Source organism: Peromyscus californicus, unplaced genomic scaffold (assembly GCF_007827085.1).
Source record: "Peromyscus californicus insignis strain IS unplaced genomic scaffold, ASM782708v3 Scaffold_15__1_contigs__length_86483966, whole genome shotgun sequence".
Lineage (NCBI taxonomy): Eukaryota > Metazoa > Chordata > Mammalia > Rodentia > Cricetidae > Peromyscus > Peromyscus californicus.
In genome coordinates, this window is record NW_026294447.1 from 2982938 (window position 1) to 3002920 (window position 19983).

The following is a 19983-nucleotide window of genomic DNA, read 5'->3' on the forward strand; positions in this document are numbered from 1 at the left end:
GGACTCCCCAGATTCTGCCCAGCAGTGAGTGGCTGGTGCCAGAAACACGTGCCTCAGTACAAATGCTGAACTGAAGAGCAGGTGGGGGAAGAGCGCTTCTAAGAGAGCAAGATAAGGAGCACTTCTCGATATCAAACTTCGCACAGGAGCGCGGGTGCCTCTGAGAGGGGAAATGCGTTCTGCAGACCCACTGGAGATGCTGTCTTTCCAGAGTGTGGAGGGAAGAGAGTATCCCAGGAAAACGACATGGAGAAAGGGATACCAGCTCTGGGACCAGGCAGGCAACTCTCCTCCCAGTTGCCAACGCCTCCATAAACACGGTCTCTTTTCATAATTGAGCTAAGCTTCCATTCCCATCTATTGCTTAGACGCTAACAGTTGTGTGGATGTTCAAGAGAGCGTACATGCTGCTGAGTAGGTGGCAGCACGCACTGTGCCTGACATGTAGCAGGAGTAGGATCTCTCGACACTGTGTGGGTTCTGGAGATCAAACACAGGACAGTGGGCATCCTTGCCCGCGGAGCCGTCTCACCAACCCATCTAGTTCCCTTTTGAATGGAGTTCCCTCTGGAACTCAAGAGTGTCCTTTATGAGACATCTCCTCACCTCAGTGGCCAAAGCAGATGGAATCCAGTGATGACATGGAATGTAGGTAATGGCCCTCTCACTGGCTGCCCTCAGGCTGCAGCTGTCAGAGGAGTGAGCCAGACTCTGGCTTCTGCACACATGTGCTCACACAGCCATGGAATGCCACTAATATCGGTGGTGTTCCTGGTCTATTAGGACAGGGTTGGTTCCTTAAAAACAGTATTGGAAAATTCCCAACTTCTTCCTAAAAGCAGTGTCAGGAGCAGCACTGGATGCCTGTGGCCAGCTCTGCCATTCCCGAGACATCTCTATAGAGGACTAGATGCAGGATGTTGATGCTGTGAGCATGAAAATATCCCCCAGACAGAAAGAACATGGAAGGGAGGATCTTGAGTTTTCACTGAAATGAAACTACTCAGAGAAGAAGGGAGCTCACTAGGAAGGCAATGGGGCTCTCGCTCCTCGGTCAGTGGCTGCAAGCCCCCTGCCTGCTGGTCCCCAGGATTGCCCCCCAGACTACTACCTGGATATTTAGGGAATATATTTGGGGGTGGAGGGGTTGGAGAAGAGCAGCTGCTGAGCGGAGTGCTGGCTTCCTGGGGAATAAAATGAGTAGAGGTCAAAGGGTTCATTCAGGCTTTCCTATCGTTTTCCTGAGGCCTCCAGTGCTAGGACACAGCCTCACTTCTCCTTTCCCGAGGGGAGTTAGCCACCCTCTGAAATGTCCCTAGGAAGTGAGAGGGAGGCATCTCCACCCCACAGCCACCTCTTCCGGATCAAAGTGGAAGAGAGCTGAGCTGAGACATGGGCTTAAAGGAACCCTAAATGTAATGTAGTCGTCAGCGAGAGGAAAGGCCACCTGGGAAAGGCATCCATGCCTGGGAGAACACAGAGAACTAGACTTACAGATTAAAAGGATTTAGAGAACAGAGAGGAATTAAGTGCTGAGATGATGCATGGGAAGAGGAGCAGTGGAGGTGAGGTACACAGCTGGTATTAACAATTGAAATATGAAGACACTACTAGGCCTGGGTAGCATCACTGAATGTTTGTTACACGGTGGCACCTTCCAGGCACTTTTCCTCCTGCGGTGTGCCAAGTATATCTCTATTACATTTCTCTAAATAATATATAATAATATATCTATATAATAATATATAATATCTCTCTATATAATATATAATAATATATAATATCTCTCTATATAAGCATATCTCTGAGTTACATTTCTAGCACCCCTGTCCATTTTTGTTTTGTTTTTAAAATTTTTTTTATTAAATTTATTCATTTTATTTTATGTGTTTTGCCTGCCTGCACGTATGTATATCACATGCATGCTTGGTGCCTTGGTCAGTATAAGGCATCAGATTCCCTGGAACTGAAGTTACAGGCAGTTGTGGACTACTTGGGTCTTCTGTCAAAAGGATAAGTACTCTTAAAAACTGCTGAGCCATCTCTCTACATGCCCCCCCCCTTTAAAGACAGGGGCCTCACTCAATCCTGGTTGGCCTGGGACTCCATATGTAGACCAGGCTGACCTTAGCCCCAGGGATCTGCACCTCTAGTGCTAGGATTAAAGGCATGTGTCTCTACACCGACGCACCCTTGTTCTTTAAATGAAAATTAACTTAATCCTGTAGAAAAAAAATAAAGGGCTCGGGTCCTAAAGACATTTCCAGTTCCACTGTACATTGTCTGGCTTTGTGACTTCATGTCTAGTTATTTTTCTGTTATGATAAGACCCAAGGCAACTTAAGAAAATGTTTAATTTAGGTCTGTAGTTTCAGTGGGTTAGAGTCCACAGTGGCAGAGCAAGAGCAGCTGAGAGCTCACATCCTGATCTGTAAGGAAGAGGGAGGGAGGGAAGGAGGGAGGGAGGGAGGGAGGGAGGGAGGGAGGGAGGGAGGGAGGGAGGGAAGGAGGGAGGGAGGGAGACTGGAAATGACGTGAGTCTTTTAAAATCTTGAATCCCACCCCCAGTGACACATCTCCTTCAACAAGGCCATGCCTCCTAATCCTTCCCAAACAGCCCCACCAACTGAGGACCCAGTATTCAAATACCTGAGACTATGGGGGCCATTCCCACTCATATCACCATACCTTGAGCAATTCACTGTATTTCTGAGCCTCAGTTTCCTCAACTATAGAAAAAAAATAATGATAGGTTATTTAAGGACTTGTAAACCTAAGTGCTATGAAGCCAATCAGGTATGTAGTAGAGTTCTGAGCACCCAGAAAATATTTAATATAAAGTTGGTAATAAATATAATAAATAGAGTATATTAGTAAATGAGTGGCCAAAGGACAGAAGTGCTGGACCTAAAGTTGGTCCAAGATCATTGTTAAGGTTTTATTAATGTGTTGAGTATTTAAATTGTGTGGGTGGTCTTGTAGGGAAATTCTGATTTCTTGTGGGTAGGGGAACAGTAAGTACTTAGAGCATAATGGCTTATGGTCTGGAAATAAGTATGTAGTAGGAGATGTAAAATGATGCAAACTTTCACATTGGGAATGTTATGTTACCTCAAGAGAAAGTACTAAATCACTTAAGTGTTAGATTTTAGAATGCCAGACAGGAAGAGAGTAGCTAAATATTCTGCAATATGTTAATGACTGAATATGGCAAGCACATGGGAATTAGATATGCATATATACATAAAACAATGTTAGTTAAGAATTGTGGAAAATATCAGTTGATTACAGTTTTGTTAATACAGCTGTGTACATGGCAAAGACAGAAATTTTGAGGGGAAGGATCCTTCTCTCTAACATTGCTTAAGTCTGTTAATTATTTGCATAGTGAAGGAAGAATACAATGTCCTGTCAACCCTTTCCAAACAGGGCAAGTGGAACTAGAATCAGGATAGGGGCCTACCTAAGGCAGGCACTTGACCAAAACACATTGGAAGCTTTGCCCCCAGAAGACGACCCGTGCATCAATGTATTCTTTGTACGTAACAAAGACCCACTTGGATCACCATCCCCACCCAAAGACACAGCTATGCAAGGCTTCAACAGGCAGGTCCTCACCTGCTGGAGACCCACAGATGGTGCCCATGAGGGTCTTCCTGTTCAGTGTGTGAAAACTGTGCTTGCAGATCACCAACACAGTGAAGCCCTGACCTCTGGTTCTGCCGTTTTGAAGGTTTGTGCAGTCTTTCTCAACTGCCCCAGTAGGGGTCAGGCTTGTTCCTACAGCTCAGAGGACTGGAATGCTGACTTCTCATGGGCTACTGATCCTAAGAGTGAAATTTTTTCTTTTGCCTACTTACTTCAATATAAAATTATGTGTTAAACAAATCACAAAACTTGATCATCAGGTTTTGACAAATATCTCTTATATGCAACTTGTTCTTTCCAATGGATATTTGAGAAGGATATGTGGGGGCTGGAGGTGCTTGCCTCGCAGGTACAAAGCCCTAGGTTTAATCCTGAGCACCCTGTAAACTAGGTGTTGTGGCTCAGGCCTATAATTTCAGCACTTGGGAGGTTGAGGTGGAAGATCAGAGTTCAAGGTCACCACAGCCACAAGTACCTCGTGAATCAAGGCCAGCCATGAGACACTGTCTCAGCAAGCCAGAGAAGGGGAGGGGTGGTGGTGGCTTATGGAGGAAAAAAACCCCCATAAAACCAAGAAAAATCATTGATTTAATGTTTATACCAGTGAACAGTATAATATATGGGCCAAGACCATGACCACAATTTCTCTATGAGGGTGATTTCAGAGTCGCCAGTGTTCCCTTAATCCCCATTCTTGTACATTAATGACAATTTCTGATTCATCTCTGCTTACTTCTATCAGTTTTTAAACTTCAAGTTTTAATTAATTTTTTTAGGTTTGTACAAAGTGTAGCAGGTATCATACAGTATTTTCATACATGTGTGTGTTTCTTTTTCATTTATATTTTGGTTTTTTTTGAGACAAGGTTTCTTTGTATAGCTCTGGCTGTCCCGGAACTCGCTCTGTAGACCAGGCTGGCCTCAAACTCAGAGATCCACCTGCCTCTGCCTCCCAAGTGCTAGGGTCAAAGGTGTGTGTCTCCATCGCTGGCTGAATGTGTATCTTTATACGTTGTTCCCAATTCATTCCCTTACCCACCACTTCAACAGTTTTTAACCATTAATTTAGGAAAATAAGATTTTTGTTACTTGGGCATCAAAGGCCAGAAAGTGATGTTTCCTTAGACCCCGCCCCCCACCAGCTTTGGACAGGCCAGTGAGTGGAGGCAAAAGAAAAACAGGAAAGAGCTGTGATAGAAATAAAATCTTATTTTAGAATCAAAATCCTGTGCGGGGGAGGGGGGAGAGAAGAAGAAAGAAATTGCTCAAAAAGGTGTTTCTGAAGGACACAAAACACTAAGGACTTGAAGGGGGCTCGGTTCTGGTCCCATCGTGGCCACAAACCAGGTCCTCCCTGTGAGCCTCACAGAGATCAGACTAGTCCACTTGTATTGCCCATTTCTAACCTTTAGTGACGTCATGTTCTCCAGTCTTGTTCACAGTACACCCCATTTCCTTCCTGAGTGGTAGTTGGGCCCATGGCCAAGGCCCTATTCCTCAAGCAGTTGTTGGTCCTGACCTTGGCAATTACCTGACCTCTCTGAGTCTCCTACAGCCATTCAGCTGTGGGGAGGGTAGACATGCCTAGCTGCTTCCTGCCTGTCACAAGGTGTTTTAAAGGCCAGGACAAGTTTACAGAGAATAAGTTCTCCCAAAGACAAGCCTATTCACGTGAGTATTTCAATGCTCCATCTGTAATTATTGCTGTAACATCTAGGAATTATGAAAGATGAGGAGAAAGTCTTACTGTGCTTTGTTTTCAAAATCAAGAAGTGGAAAGAGGCCTGAGAACCATCCAGGGACCCACTTCATGTATAGATGAAGACATGAACACCAAGAGCAAGCATAGCGGTGAACACACCTAAACCCACCGTTAGGACCCAGGGCGTGCTGGCTCCCAGCCCTCTGTTCTCCCTATAGAATTAAAACAGATCGTGGTCTTCAAAACCTTCAGTGGATGGCTTCTGGGAATGATGCATGTATGCAGGGTTTACTCTGAGCCAGGGAAGGACAATGACCCCACAGAGTTATTCTATAGAGATAGAATGTGAACACTGTTCAGATGAAAATGCCTAATAATCAGATGATCTTCAGAAACTATAGCCCCTAATTCCAATAGTCAACTTTGAGAGACCCTGACAGCCCATTGGTGTGAGAGGTGGTAGAGGAACCCCAAACTGCTCTCAAAGGACACTCTGGCTTTCTTCTGTCCAGTCGGCTCCTATCACAGCAGCCAGAAATGTTTCACCCTGAAGAAAGCCTGAGACAGGCCTTGGCTGGGGGGAGGCTGTATCCACAGATTTCCGTTCTTTCCACCTTTATTACCACTGTCAGTGCAGACTAATAGATTCGTGATCTCCAGTTCTTCCCACTGGGACTTTTATTGCCAAATCACTTATTTCTTCAGCAAACATTAATCAACTAATTACTTGAAGGCACAGGAGAGCCAGAGGGGACTTAGGATCTCAGGAACATCTTGTAAGAGTTTGAGATTTCTTTCCCAGAACTGTGTACAAAGCTTTCTGGCACGTGAAAATGTACTTTTCCAGAGTCCATTAACTTTTATCAAACCTGTTGCTTTAAAACAACCACTATGTGGACGGTCCCGGATCCTGGTGTCATCAGCCCTGCTCAGGGGCTGCCTCCTCCCTGTCGGTCTAAGAAGATGGAAGCTGACAGTGTGTGACAAGTGAGGTATCTGCCCAGACCTCTAGAACTTTCTGTAGATCCACGGGAAGCTGTGCCTGTCCTCCCAAATCCAGGCACTGCTTCTGTGGGTTCTGCTTCAGGCATCTACATCCTATATGTTGTGTTCTTGAACTTCTGTGAGCTTAAAGAGGCCACCGGGATGTGTCAGCAGGACCGTCCCTACAGGCCCAGGAAAGGGCAGATACTGAGTCACTCCTGGCCTTCCAAGGCTCTCAATGATCCGTGCCCCCCTTCACCATCGCCACTGACTTCCATGTTGCTCCTATGCTGGAGAATTTGTTCTAATACTTCTGCCCTTTCCACGCTCTGGGAGATCCCAGTCGCTGTCTGGGGACCACATTGGTTTTGTGGTTGATCCACTGTGTCAGGTAACACCTGCTACTCCCGTGGAAGTGGTTTGGCAGAAGGATAGAAATACCTCCCGTGAGAACCCCAGGGTTAGCATTTGATACAGAAGTCCTGATTGTAGTCATTGTTAGTTGGCATTGAAGCCAACATCAGAACAAGTGTCAGAGGCTGCAGAACTGCTGACCCTGCCAGGAGAGGTCACCAGTGTGTGTGGACGTGGGACCCACTGGCCACAGATGCTGTGCTGAATTCTGTTCTTTTTCCCCCCGTAGAGAGAAGACACAGTTCAATGTGCAGGCCTTCTCCCTCTCCAGCATCTCCAGCCTCCAATTCCCGGACATCACTAGCACAGGCAAAGACGAAAGCCTGTCTCAGCGGCCATAACGCTGTCAGCAGCACCTCAAAGCCATTTAAAACGCCCAAAGACAATCTACTTACCTCCAGCAGCAAACAGCACACAATCTTCTCTGCAAAGGGGCCAAGGGATAAACCATGGTGAGTTCGGGTGCTGGGTGCTGAGGCAGTCTGCCTTCACACTCTGGCTTTGACGCTGGGGGTCATGTTCAGAAATCCGGGGGACTAAGGAAGGAACCCAGAATGATGGCATGAGGAAGCTAACTACTAAACTCTAGTAACTGGAGGGAGCATGGGACCTTAAAAGTGCTGTACGCCTGGACAGAAGAGTGTGTGCACTTGAGAGCTGTGCTATACTGTGTCTGAGGAAAGGAAACAGGGAGAGACTCCCCTGCTGTATTGCCTCTCAATTTTCTGCCCCAGTGAAGAGAAACATTGGTGTAAACAACCAATGCACAGACTGTGATGGAGGAAGAGGGTAGGGGGCTGTGATGGGGCCCCAGCCCTAAGCAGTCTCTCCCCCCCCACCCCAGGCCTCTCCTCCCAGTCCCTGGAGGACATTGAGACTCTTAGAACTAACCGAAGGGAGGAGTTGGGGAAAGGAAAAGTGAAGGGAAAGTCACCCCTCTGATGGGGAGTCTACCATCAGCCACCGAAGGTTTCCTATGGACTAGACAAATTGGAAACCACACTGAAAATAAGAAGGATGAACACAGAGCACTTGGGACTGGCTTGTCTTGTCACAGCACCTTCCACTTTATCTTCCAGGCCTCCTGAAGACAGAGAAGGGACAAGTGTGGAGTGTGTCTAATTTATATATTTAAAGAGAAACGGTGTTCGTTAATTAATGGTAGTTAATTGCACTTAACGTCCTACCCAGCAAAGCTGTGGAATATAGTCATCCATCAATGGGTGGATGCTGTGCGCAGGAAATTATGATGGCTGATAAAGAGCTAATTATGCCAGATCAATGAAAGAGCCTCAGGTGATGGGGGGATGGGAGAGGGGTGTGACCGCACACAGCCCTGCCTCGTGCACTGGCTGTGTTCTCCTGTGAACTGCTGGGCGTAGATCTGTCCTGTGTGAGGATACAGTTGCTTAGGAGAGACCCGATCTGAGAATGACAGTTGGTCACCTCTGATCAGCTTGTGGCAGTGTCCACCTTCCAGACCCTCCTCTCAATGCCCCCAGAGAACAGAGGGCTTGCCTGCTGAGGAATCACTGCCTATGAACAGGTGTGTCTGCTGAGTGACCTTGAGCAAGTCCTTTGATCTTGCTGTGCCTCGGTTTCCTGTGCTGTAGGATGAGTCTAGTAATAGAGTAGCTCTGCCCCATGGGGTGCTGTGAGGATTCAGTGAGCTTCTTTGTATACAGCAACAAACACAATACCTGGGTCAGAGTACAAACACAATACATGTTTAAGGATAATTACCATAAGCATTATGTTACCATTTGTGCCAAAATCCTATAACCTGAGATTAAGATTGATTCCTCTAGCTTGAAAGTCAGACAAATGGCTTTTCAGAGATAGACGTTGTGGTGTATGTGTATAATCTCAGCATTTAGGGGGTCAAGGCTAGGGGACGGTGGGAGGGGTGTTCAAGGACTATCCTAGATTATGTAGTGAGACCCTGTGTAAAAAACAAAAAGACACAGATTCAGGGGAAGCATGAAAATGGTAAAATAATTTATTCAGGCAGAGGCGGTGCTGCTTGATTGTAAAATATTTACGTAGCATGGGTGGGGTCCCCAGCACTGCAGAAACAAAGAAGAAAAGTTTCTGAGTCTGGAGTGACCTATGGACAAGTCAAGAAGACAAGGATCCTCTGAGTGAGATCTGAGTGCACCCTTGGAGGGGGCAGCTGAGGGGTCCTGTGGTCCCACAGCACTCCAAAGCATTCTCCCAACAGGCCACTGTCAGGGGGACTGCTGAGTTAGATCAGTTTTCTCCTTCAGCACGGTCGACCCTCTCAACACCAAGACTTGCCATGGGCAAGGCTCCTTTCGCTGGGGCAGAAAGTGCTGTGAAGGAATGTGAAGCAGGTGGCCAAATGTGTTAGTCCGGGAGCAGGACGGACAGCAGGAGTGTGTACTACAGTTAGTGGACTGTCTTAGCTGCAGGAGCTCTGTGGTTCAACAATGGCCATCCTACACACTGGAGAGGCTGCGGATCCCGCAGCTTCCTAGTCTGTGAGGCTGGAGGCCTCAGCAGTCCCTGTCTTCCACTGGAGGCCTGGAGAGTTCATGGAGAGCTGCTGCTCTCGGGTCCACAGTGGAGGGCAGAAAAAACTGGGTCCCGGTGTTGACGGAACAGCAACAGTGGCAGCAGCGAAGTACATGCACTCTCCAGCAGGGGGCGAAGGTGGGCAGGTGGAGATCAACAGTTGTGGAAGGAACTCAGCCCTGAACTCAGCCAGAAAAGGGATTCAGAACCCAGGCTCTGCCTCCGGCTTTCTGTGTGTCCTTCAGGACCCACTTAGCATCTCTCTGTCCCATTCTAAGCCTGAATTCTAAATCACAACCCTCTCAAGTTCCCTATTGCCTGCTAAATATGCAGTTTACTCACTGAGGCATCTCCCAGCTCCCTGAGTAGGTGTATTAAATTCATGCTGGGACTGGAGAGATGGCTCAGCAGTTAAAAGCACTGGGTGCTTTCCAGAGGACCCAAGTTTGATTCCCAGCACCCATGTATCAGCTAACAACTGTCTGTGACTTCAGTTCTGCAGATCTGATGCCCTCTTCTGGCTTCTGAGGGTGCCAGGCCCACACGTGATACATAAACATACATGTAGGCAAAACACGCACCCACATACAGTAAAATTAAAAACAAACTTAAAAACACATGTTGGCTTTCCAAACTTTCTGCTTACATAGCAAACTGAAGATTGCATTATCCCATGATAAGCTGAAGAGTGACCTCACCTGGCAGCCCACCCCTTTGAGTCCTCAGCCTGGGTTGGTGCCCTTCTCCTGTTCTATTCATATTTACCTTTGGATTCCCAAGGCTGCAGCACACAGTTGTACAGTTGTGCACTGCACCCCCGTGACTGAGGGATGAAGACTGTCGGTCTATTGGGGACCTGGACTGCAGACATTGTTTCTAACTTGCACAAAGCTCTATATGTTACATTAGTGGGCCTTGTGCACCCTGGTGCTTGTTACGGTGGGCACCTAGTTGTTGTTGAATATTAAATATTAAGCAAAGATAGAGGCATGATCTAGTCCCGGGGAAGAGAGCAGGGAGAGCTGGTGTAATAGGTGGTAATGGGTCATCAGGATTGAAATAGGGAATTTGGGGCCAGCTTACAGAGGGTTTTTGGTGGTAGGGCTCACTCTTAATTTAGCAGGCAATGAGGAAGTTGAGAAATTCTGAGAGGGGTGTGGTTTAGAATTACAAACTAGCCTTGAAAATGAGATCATACCTGCTAATTGACTTAGTCACACACAAAGTCCGTGCAGAGCCTGGCTTTGAACTTACTTTTCTTGCCTCTAGTTCAACAAGCACTCATGGAGACCTAAGTTCAGGTCCCCATCATCCACGTAAAAAGGGGTGGAGGCCAGGGAGGTGACTCTGTTGGTGAAAAGCCTGCGGCACAAGCCTGAGGACCTGAGTTCACATTCCCAGAACTCACATAAAAGTTGGGTACAGCAGTGTGTGTCCGGTGGTGGGGGAAGGGATGGACAGGCAGATCCCTGAGCTCATTGGCCAGTCAGTCTAGCCGAATCAGTGATCCTCTGACTCACTGAGAAGGCCATCTCAGAAGCTAAGGTGGAAGGCAATCAAGGAAGGCAATCCCTCCACACTCTAACTTCTATATGCACCCATAAACACATGTACATGCTCACACAAACACGTAAATATACCATACCCACATGCATACACACACATGAAAAAAAATAACCACCTCAGACAGTGTAGATCAGTTTAACTTGGGCAAAATATCTAAAAAAAAGAGCCTACTTTATATATGATTAGGTCTGACTAGGTGCATCAGCCCAATGCCATGGCCTAGCACCATAAATGAATAGTGTATCACCTATGGATAGTCTGGAAAAGCTCAAAATTCAAAGTTTAGTTTCTGGGCTGGTGGTACAGCTCGATGGTAGAGTGCATGCCTCCCACGCATGGGGGCCTGAGTTGAGCCCCAGTACCACAAAACTAAAGAAAATGTAGTTACCACTAAGTACATATCAGAAAATCAGAAATCCTAAGTTAAATCATAAGCCAGAGATGTCTGTAGTAAAGCCCTAGACACCAAAAACGGAGCCCAAGTGGTAAATTTTATGCTGTGTCTGTTTTGCCTCAATTAAAAATTATTTTTAAGCAAGTGGGAAGGATATTGTAGGCAGAGGCTCAGAATGGGCAGAAGTGTTTGCCCATGAGGGGAAGAGGGCTGTGAATCCAAGGAAGCAGGCATAAAGTCCCACTGAGTGCAGCAAAATGGGACCATATAGGGGTGGCATGAAAAGAGCAGTTTTCAGTTGTAAAGTCACCCTGGCAGCAGTATCACGGAAGGACGGAGGAACATTCTGGAAGCATTGAGAAGACGGAGGATATTTTTATGTAGTCCACGTGAGGTATGGTGAGAGCCTAGACTCAAGGAAGGGGTGGTGGCACACTGAGGAGGTGGTATGTCCATGGGAGAGGACATCACACAGCTGAGTGGTCAGTGTACACAGTGCTGAACTACAGGGAAGTATCAGGATGATGGCAGGAATTCAGACTTGGATGGCTAGGTCACTGTACTGTTCCTACCACCTCCTTAAGCTCCTTAAGTGAAGGAAAAGGTGGGCAAGCTCCATTAGAATCTGTGCATCTGGAGGGGTCTGAGAAAGAGCTGCAAAGAAGTATCTGGTGGACACTGAATGTTTAGTTTTGGGTGTCAAGAGAGAGGTGGGGTCGAACAGAAGTTGGGATTCGTCCATATAGGCAGGATATTGACACCATAGGACCTTCTGAAAAGGAATGTGGCATGAAAAGGCCAAAGGGCAAAGTCACGGCCCTTGAGAACGGGACAGGAAGAGGGGCCTGGGAGCAGGGACTGCTAATCCTCTTGTTCCTTCTGCTGCATCCCCCCCACCCCGTCTTCCTGGTCTAAATCATCACCGTTCTTATGCCCCATTTCACTGATCCCTTTCTCATTCACTTCCTCCTGGCCAACAACCTGGTGCACCGCCACCCTGCTCTCAGCCCGTGACATCATCTTTGCCTCTGATGCCCTCTCCCCATGACGCTCTCTGTGTGTGGTCCACCACACCTTTCACGTCCTTCCTGCTCAGGGGTGACATGGTGTCCCCAGCATGGTGACCTGTTAGCAGTTGTGCAGTCTAGGAGCTGCTGTCACTAACACTTGTTGAACTGAATGTCAAACAGAGCCAGATAGGTCCATTGAAGGGGACAGAATGAGTTCCTGGGGGCAGCAGCCTTCCATCTAAAAGTGTTTGGACTAGTGGTGTCCATTCTAAACTAACAGACACCTTCAAAAGAGTGAAAAGCAATATGAAATTAATTTTCAGCAATCTATTTTTTGTAACCTGATACAGCCACAACGTTATCATTTCAACACACAATAATTACTAATTTATAAAATTACTAGTTTATGTTCTCTTGGTTCTGTTCCCGCCCTACCCCCATCTCCTCCCACCTCCAGTCATGGCGGTCCTGTGGGTCTTTTACCTTTGTGGCACACCTAAGTTCACAGGAATATTTAATCCATTGTCGGATAGTATTAAAAACTAGAAACTGTCTAATAGGGTCACATACACAAGTGGTCCCATACTTAAACTCTCTGTGATACTGACTCCAGTATCTCTTTTTAAATTGTTGTGGATTTAAACTTTCAGAATTCCATTCCCGAGTCAGAGAGCAGCTGCCACACTGCAGCAGCTAAGTAGTCACCCATGGTTGCTATCAGGGAGAGCTCAGACCTCGATGTGTTTCTGAGTGACCCTGCGTGGGGCCCTCTGGGTCTTGGACTGACAAGTGCGTGGATTGGTCTCTTGTGAAGTGGAAGGATACTCGCTCCTTTCTTGTGTTAGCCTGGTGTTCTGGACCTGTAGTGGGAAGAGCAGGGAGACGTGTAGAGAATGTCCTTTCCAAGTGAGTTCCGAATTGACCCTTAAGGTCACAGAGGCATACAGCATTGCCTACTTATGGGTCTGGCAGCCTTAACATGGAATTTGACACCAGGTATGAGGATATCCTTTAGCAAGTAGCTCAGATTCGAATGCATGGCTATAAATAGCACCCCCAGCCAGGCTGATCCCTTGGTATTTTCACACACAGTTGAATAGTCTGCAGTTGTATGATTTTGTCCTTTCTGTGTCTTAGTAGGGAGGGGAAAACCACTTTAAATGAAGAGGTTGGGCACAGTAGCTCATCCTTGAGTCCCAGGGCTTCAGAGGTGAACACCTCTCTGAGTTCTTGTCTATCCGGTGTCTCTGTAGTGAGTTTCAGGAAAGTCATGGCTGCATAGTGAGTCCCTGTCTCAAAAATCAATAACCCAACAAACATAAACATTTAGAAGAACGGGATGATGGGTGAGATGGCGCAGTAGGTAAGGTGCTTGCCACAGACTGAGTTCGGTCCTCAGAACCAGCTCCACAAGGTTGCCCTCTGACAGCATTACCAGTGTTGTGCCATGCGCGTGCCTACATGCAGAGAGAGAGAGAGAGAGAGAGAGAGAGAGAGAGGGGAGGGAGGGAGGGGAGCTGGGCTGGTCGTGCAGACCTGTAAGCTCCGATACATGGGAGTCTGGGGCAAGGGGATTAAAAGTTCAAGGCCGGCCTGGGCTCCAGAATAAGTTCAACGCCAGATTGCACATTTTAGCAAGACTCTGTCTCCAAAGAGGGTTAGGGGTGTAGCTCAGTGATAAAGTGCTTGTCTAAGCACATGAGGGTTCTGCTGCCGGTATTGCTAAAAAGAAAGAGGAGAAAGAGGAGGACAGCATCCATCCCCATGTTACTAAATATGTCCCCTTCGACCTGCTTGAGAGTTCACGTAGAGTCCGTTGGTCTTTCACCCGCAGCTCTCTGAGCTCGCCTCTACTTTACCTGCCTGTTACAGATCACCCCTGAGGGAGTCAGAAGCTACGGAATGTCTGGCTAGTGTCCCTGTAGTCCATCGTGACAGAGGGAGGTGGGCAGGATGATTTAGTTCCCAGGTAAAAGTCACTGGGAATATGTGTATAGTCCCAGCATTCAGGGTGCTGAGGTGAGAGGATTACCTGAGCCTGAGCAAGACCTCATCTCAGGAGAAAAGGAGGAAGCTATGGTTATTTGGTCTTTGGAGTCACAATGAACATTTCATCCTTTAGCTTGAGTCCCAGCTCAGCCAGGTACCAGGAGGCCCTGGCAGAGTGATTGCCAGCCAGACTGTCTTCCCCAGCTACAGTCCCTTCCCACCACAGCCAGCCCTGGCACGCAGATAGAAAACCCAAATCCACCGATGTTGGCTGACGTGGGCAGGAGGCAGGGAAGAGTTAGGAGGAGGTTTTCCTGCCCTGGATGGCTTGTTGCCTTCTCCTTGGGCCTTATCAACCTGCACGTGTGTGTTGAATGCTAACTATGCTCCACTATTAAAAATGCAGGAGATGAGCCTGCTGTTCCAGAAGGAAAATGAGCCAAAGCAGAAGAAAAATCAGCAGGCTCCTGCCTCCCTGTGCACGCCCTACAGCGTGGTGGGGGAGGGGCTCCCTCGTTTCAGCCGGCTCCTCCCAAATATTTTTTTTTTTTTTTTTGAAATGGGAGGTGAGTCTTCCAGGAGAGAGGGGGCATGTGGGAGTTCATGTGTCCCTGCAGTCTTGCCGGTGCTTTTTGTAGAGGACCCAGCCAGATGCCTGTGGGAGAGGCTCGGGGCTTAGCTCTTCTTACGTGGTACTGGCGTAAACTGAGGCAGGACCACAGCTCAGGATGGATGATTCCCAGAAACCACAGGGAGTCACATCAGGGCTTCCACGCAGGCTGTGAAATCATTCCTTTTCCAGTACACACCCTCCCTACACACACACACACACACACACACACACACACACACACACACACACACACACAGTCAGAGGAAGGGGTGGGGTGTGTCCCTGCTCTGCTCAGAACTCATCAGTGACTTTCAGTTGTTTGCCTTGAGTGAAACTCAAACCCCCTTGTGCTGAACTGCAGGAGGAGGAGGTAGGAGAGGCAGGCAGATGCGAGATGATAGGCCAGAGTATTCACTCTGGGCAGGAAAATAAGGTCCCTTCCTGGACCAGGAGGCACCGAGAATTCAAACATGAAGCCCCTCCTCATTCTTGTTTCCAGAGGGGTGACGGTAAGGACAATGGACAGCTCCTTGGAAGCAAACTCCAGTGGCCAGGAGGGAAAAACAAGGTTAGAACGGGTGGGAAAGAGGACAGAAGCTGCGGTGCAAAGAAATGTGAGCCATGAGGATTGGTGGCCACGTCCTCCAAGGATGCTTTTTAGGCTGGTTTCACAGCCCCAGTCACTTTTGAGTGTCAACCACCACTGAGACTCCGTGCCCAGCTGGACAGCGGCAGAGCTGGCCTCTGGTATCGAGTGCTGAGATGTTGAGGGCCATGCTTGGGGTGGCCTGAAGTTAAGCCTCATTCACTTTGCTGAATGAGCTGGGGAAGCCTGCTAAGTACTCAGTGTGTGCTGCTGTGAGGCCCTCAGAATAAGGGTAGGGGGTGTCACGAGAGAAAGAGGCAGTGGTGAAGGATTTAGCTCAACGGTAGAGCACTCGCTTAGCAAGTGTCAAGTCTTCCCTGGTGCTGGGGTGGGAGTCTGGGAAGTACAGGAGGACATAGGGAGGGTGTGCAAGCAGGACAACCCAGCCCACAGGAAGGCCAGAGCCGCAAATATAGGATGATGTAGGAGAAGCCAGCAGGGCTATAGGAGAAAGTGCCTGGGGCCACTGGGGCCAGAGGGGTACGGCACTACACTCGGCTGTGAGGTTGAACTTGGTACTCTGAGTAGTGGCCAGATTAGTAATGGGAATCTCTCTCTCTCTCTCTCTCTCTCTCTCTCTCTCTCTCTCTCTCTCTCTCTCTCTGTGTGTGTGTGTGTGTGTGTGTGTGTGTGTGTGTGTGTGTGTGATACACACAAGAGTTACCAAGCTATTGGGGGCACTCTAGCACCTGTAGTAGTTGTCATCCAGGTTCGGTGGGCGATGCCAAGGCCTGCACTGATTGTGCAGACAGAGCCTGTTCTTTATAAGGTGCACAGTGTGATCAGGTTGAAGTTTCAGGGAAGAACCAAGGTCTCGAAGTGGCTAGTAATCTGGTAAGATGTTTGGTGTATGGCGCAGTTTCCTGTATGTCAGGACTAAACTCTTGAAAGATTTTGACTATGAGAATGAGTAAGAGCTGGGCATGGTGGTATGCACCTGTGGTCCAAGCACTTGGGAGGCTTGATGCAGGAGGATCACTGTGAGTTTGAGTCTAGCCCGAGCTATAGAACAAGACCCTGTCTCAAATAAAATAAAACAAAACCCTGCAGCAACAAAACCAGAATAGGACTCAGTAAATGAAGTGCTTGCCACACAAATATGAGGATTGGAGCCTGAGTCCCCAGGATTCATGTAAAGCTGACATTCATGAATGTCAGAGTATGCGCCCATAGTCCCAGGACACCTACAACAACACGGGAAGCTTGAGAGCCTGCTAGCCTGGGATATGCCACAGTGAGCAAGAGACTGCTTCAAACAAGATGGAAGGTGAGGTTGTCCTCAGACATCCACACATGGGAGGTAGCACCCACCCACACCCGCACTCTCACATGAAGTACACACATGCATGTGCACACACATATGTGCACACACACTATACACACATACAAATGAAAAAAACAAAAACAAGGAAACAAAGGCAGCTGTGAGGACTCAACGCCTGTAATACCGACGGACACGGGACGATCACTGCATGTTCAAAGCCAGCCTGGCTACATAGTGAGTTCCACACCAGCTAGAGATAGATGAGACTACCAGGGACAGAGAGAGAGAGAGAGAGAGAGAGAGAGAGAGAGAGAGAGAGAGAGAGAGAGAGAGAGAGAGAATACGAGGGAATGAGAATGTTCCCTGCTGCTGTTCTTTGAAGTAAGTGGGAGCAGCCAGCTCCAGAATCCCTGACCATTTCTTTGTTGTGTTCGGAGTGACTCCTTAAAGGGAGAGGCTGGGGATAGGGTCCCAGGGTCAGCTCAGGTGTCTGTTCCCACTCCCATCCCTCCCCTGGGTCAGCAGCACTGGTACCAGGGCATGAGGAGCCCTTAATGCTCTGGCCCTGGTACACGGGCAGCAGGCTCTCTGTAAGGCCTTTTTACAGCTCCAATAGTGGGAGCCAGTGACCTCTGGTGGCCACAAAGGAAAGTGTTCCCACTTGCTACTGCAGAGTACAGCCAGCTCTAAACCCTTGCCAGGAACTCTTCCAGAATCAACCTAAGCTGCAGTCCCTAGTCTGCCCTCAGTGGCCCTCATGCTTCTGCAATGACATGACTCTTGATGACCAGTCATCTGAATTGTGCATCTGTGGTTCTAAATTATGGAGTAATGCACTGAGCACCTGGTAGGGTCTGGAGCTGTCCTTGAGGAGCTGTCCTCGAAACCTTCCGGAGTTCATGGCCCAAGCCCCTTGCATACACAGCTGGTCCCAGAGGCAGCCTGCGCGGCATCAGACGCCTCACTGCGTTCATACTATTTGGCTCCATTCTACTCTCAGCTTGCTGATTCTCCCACTGTCCTGGGGCTCTCTAGGAACACTGAGCAGTCCTTGGTCTCGAGGTGGGGCTGGAGACCTCTTTCTGAGCTTCACACCCCAGGAAGCTCAGAACAACAGAAGGCTACAGAGAATAAGGCTACCAAGGATGCTGGTACAGGCTGCTTCATGCTCTGGAACAGCCTAGAGGTGGACACACAGCCTCTCCAGAAACTGGAAGGTACCCTGGAACATACCCCCTCCTGCTCTCCATGCTGCTGGACTGCAGGAATTGTCTTAGAGGAGGCTGGGCTTCCTGCTTACTCTGCTTCCAGAAAGTCTATCCAGGTCCGAGCCCTAGTGACTGGCCCAGGCTTGGGAGTGCATGGGGACTGAGAAGCAGGATGAAGGGTCCTGGACAAGGCCTGTGGAATACATTGTTCCCCACATGTGTTTTTCCTCTCCACTGTACTCCCAGAATTGGTCTTCTCTGGGTGAGTTTGGAGGCCACCTGCTCCTACCTGTCTGCTGCCTCCTCCCACTCTGTCCACTCCTCCTCCAAGAGACAAAAGGTTTCTAGTGGTGACCATGACTTACACCCCAGAAGGGCCCATGGAGAGAGTGAATGGTGTGGTTCTCCCTTTCGTCTCACTTCAATCTATTGAGGCTGTGCTTTGCGCCTAAATAGCCCTTCCTGTCTACTGCCTCATTTAATCTTCCAAATGCCATGGTCTTCCTTTTACTGATAAGGAGACTGAGGCAGAGCCATGGGGCTGAGATATGCAGGCAGGTCTGCCCTACTAAGGAAGGAGGGAAGAACTGAAACCCAGATTCAGGAGGTTGCTGAAACCCTAAAGCTGGAAAACCGTGTGTGCTGTGCCCTCACCAGGAAGCATGTAACCATAGGGCATGCAGGACTCCAGGGTAGGAGATCTCCATAGTCAGAGAATTTGCCAGAACATTGACAAGACACAGATCCTCAGTTCAGCCCCACTTTTCCTCCCTAATTTGTATGTTATTTGCTTCTGATCATTTTGTGTGTCTGGGGGGCGGTTTAATGTGTGTGTGTGTGTGTGTGTGTGTGTGTGTACATGTGGAGGTCAGCTTCAGGTGTTATCAGGTGACATGTTACTTCTTTTTTCTAAGACAGGTCTCAGTGGCCTGAGACTCACCAAGCAGGCTAGGCTGGCTGCCGGTGAGCCTCAGGGCTCCTCGTGTTCCCCAGCACTGGGTCACAGGCCTTTTATGTGCATGTTGAGTAGCAAACTTGGGTCCTCATGCTACCACAGCCAGCACTTTTCCCACTGAGCTGCCTCCCCAGCCCCTGCTTCTGACCCTTTTCCACAACTCATCAAAGTCAGATTATTCAAATGCCCATACCCACCCACACAGGTCTAACTTGTCTCAGGGGGAAATCCCGTACCAGTCTCTGCAATGGAGTTAGGAAGCTCAGCCTTGCAGCCCATGCTCCATTACTGGTGAAGATGTTGTACCCTTCTTGACCAATAGCTGACATTTGGTGACCTCTCCATATATTCTGGGTCCTGCCAACCGGTTAAGAAAGAAGAGACCCCTGCCAGGACTGCTCACCCCCAGCAGCTGTGTGGTCTGACCACATTTCCCAGTTTACTGAGGGTGTGCTGTGTGGGAGGGAGTCAAACCATGCGGTGACCGTGCTTGGTGCTCCCCCATGGTGCTTCCCCTCTCATCACTCCACCATCCCATAATATTAGATTAGCTCCGTGAGTTTTCTTCTCTCTTGTTTGCTAAAAGTATTTACAAAGTTTTCCCAGATACCACCGAAGCAGGGTAAGGAGGGGATTACCCATTCATCAGGATGTATGTGGTGCCTACTACATCTGTCATAGCAAGGTAGGATTCTATGGTTGTTCTTTACACTGATTCTCAGTGTGATCACCTGACTCCCAAACCTTCCAGACTGTCCCAAGTATTTCTTCAACTTAAAGAATTCCAATTAGAAATCATTTCCCAGTGGCAGTGTTTTCCCAACCCCTCAATGCATCTGCAGGTGCCAAGTAGAATTCCTACTCTAGGAGTACGTTAAAAGAAGCTAAATTTCTTTTTATTGGGATGATTGAATGCTGCTACCACTTGGAAGGCAGGAGGCCAGGGGAGATGCCCTACCAAGGGTCTGCCAATATATCAGAGACTCTCAAATTCTGCCTGGGCACTCACAAAGGCACGGGGGTCTTTGTGGAATAAAGTGGTGGAAGAAATCAGA

At 48.3% G+C, this 19983-nt stretch overlaps 1 protein-coding gene across 11 annotated transcripts in view; it reads left to right on the forward strand.

Annotated features, from left to right (window-relative positions):
- Atxn7l1 (ataxin 7 like 1) overlaps window positions 1–19983 on the forward strand; it is a 231874-nt gene that overhangs the window by 174990 nt on the left and 36901 nt on the right. For all 11 annotated transcript variants that reach the window (XM_052738301.1, XM_052738299.1, XM_052738300.1 and 8 more), the window contains one exon: window positions 6978–7200. In XM_052738301.1, the coding sequence (XP_052594261.1) occupies window positions 6978–7200 (223 nt within the window). The remainder of the gene's footprint in view (window positions 1–6977; window positions 7201–19983) is intronic.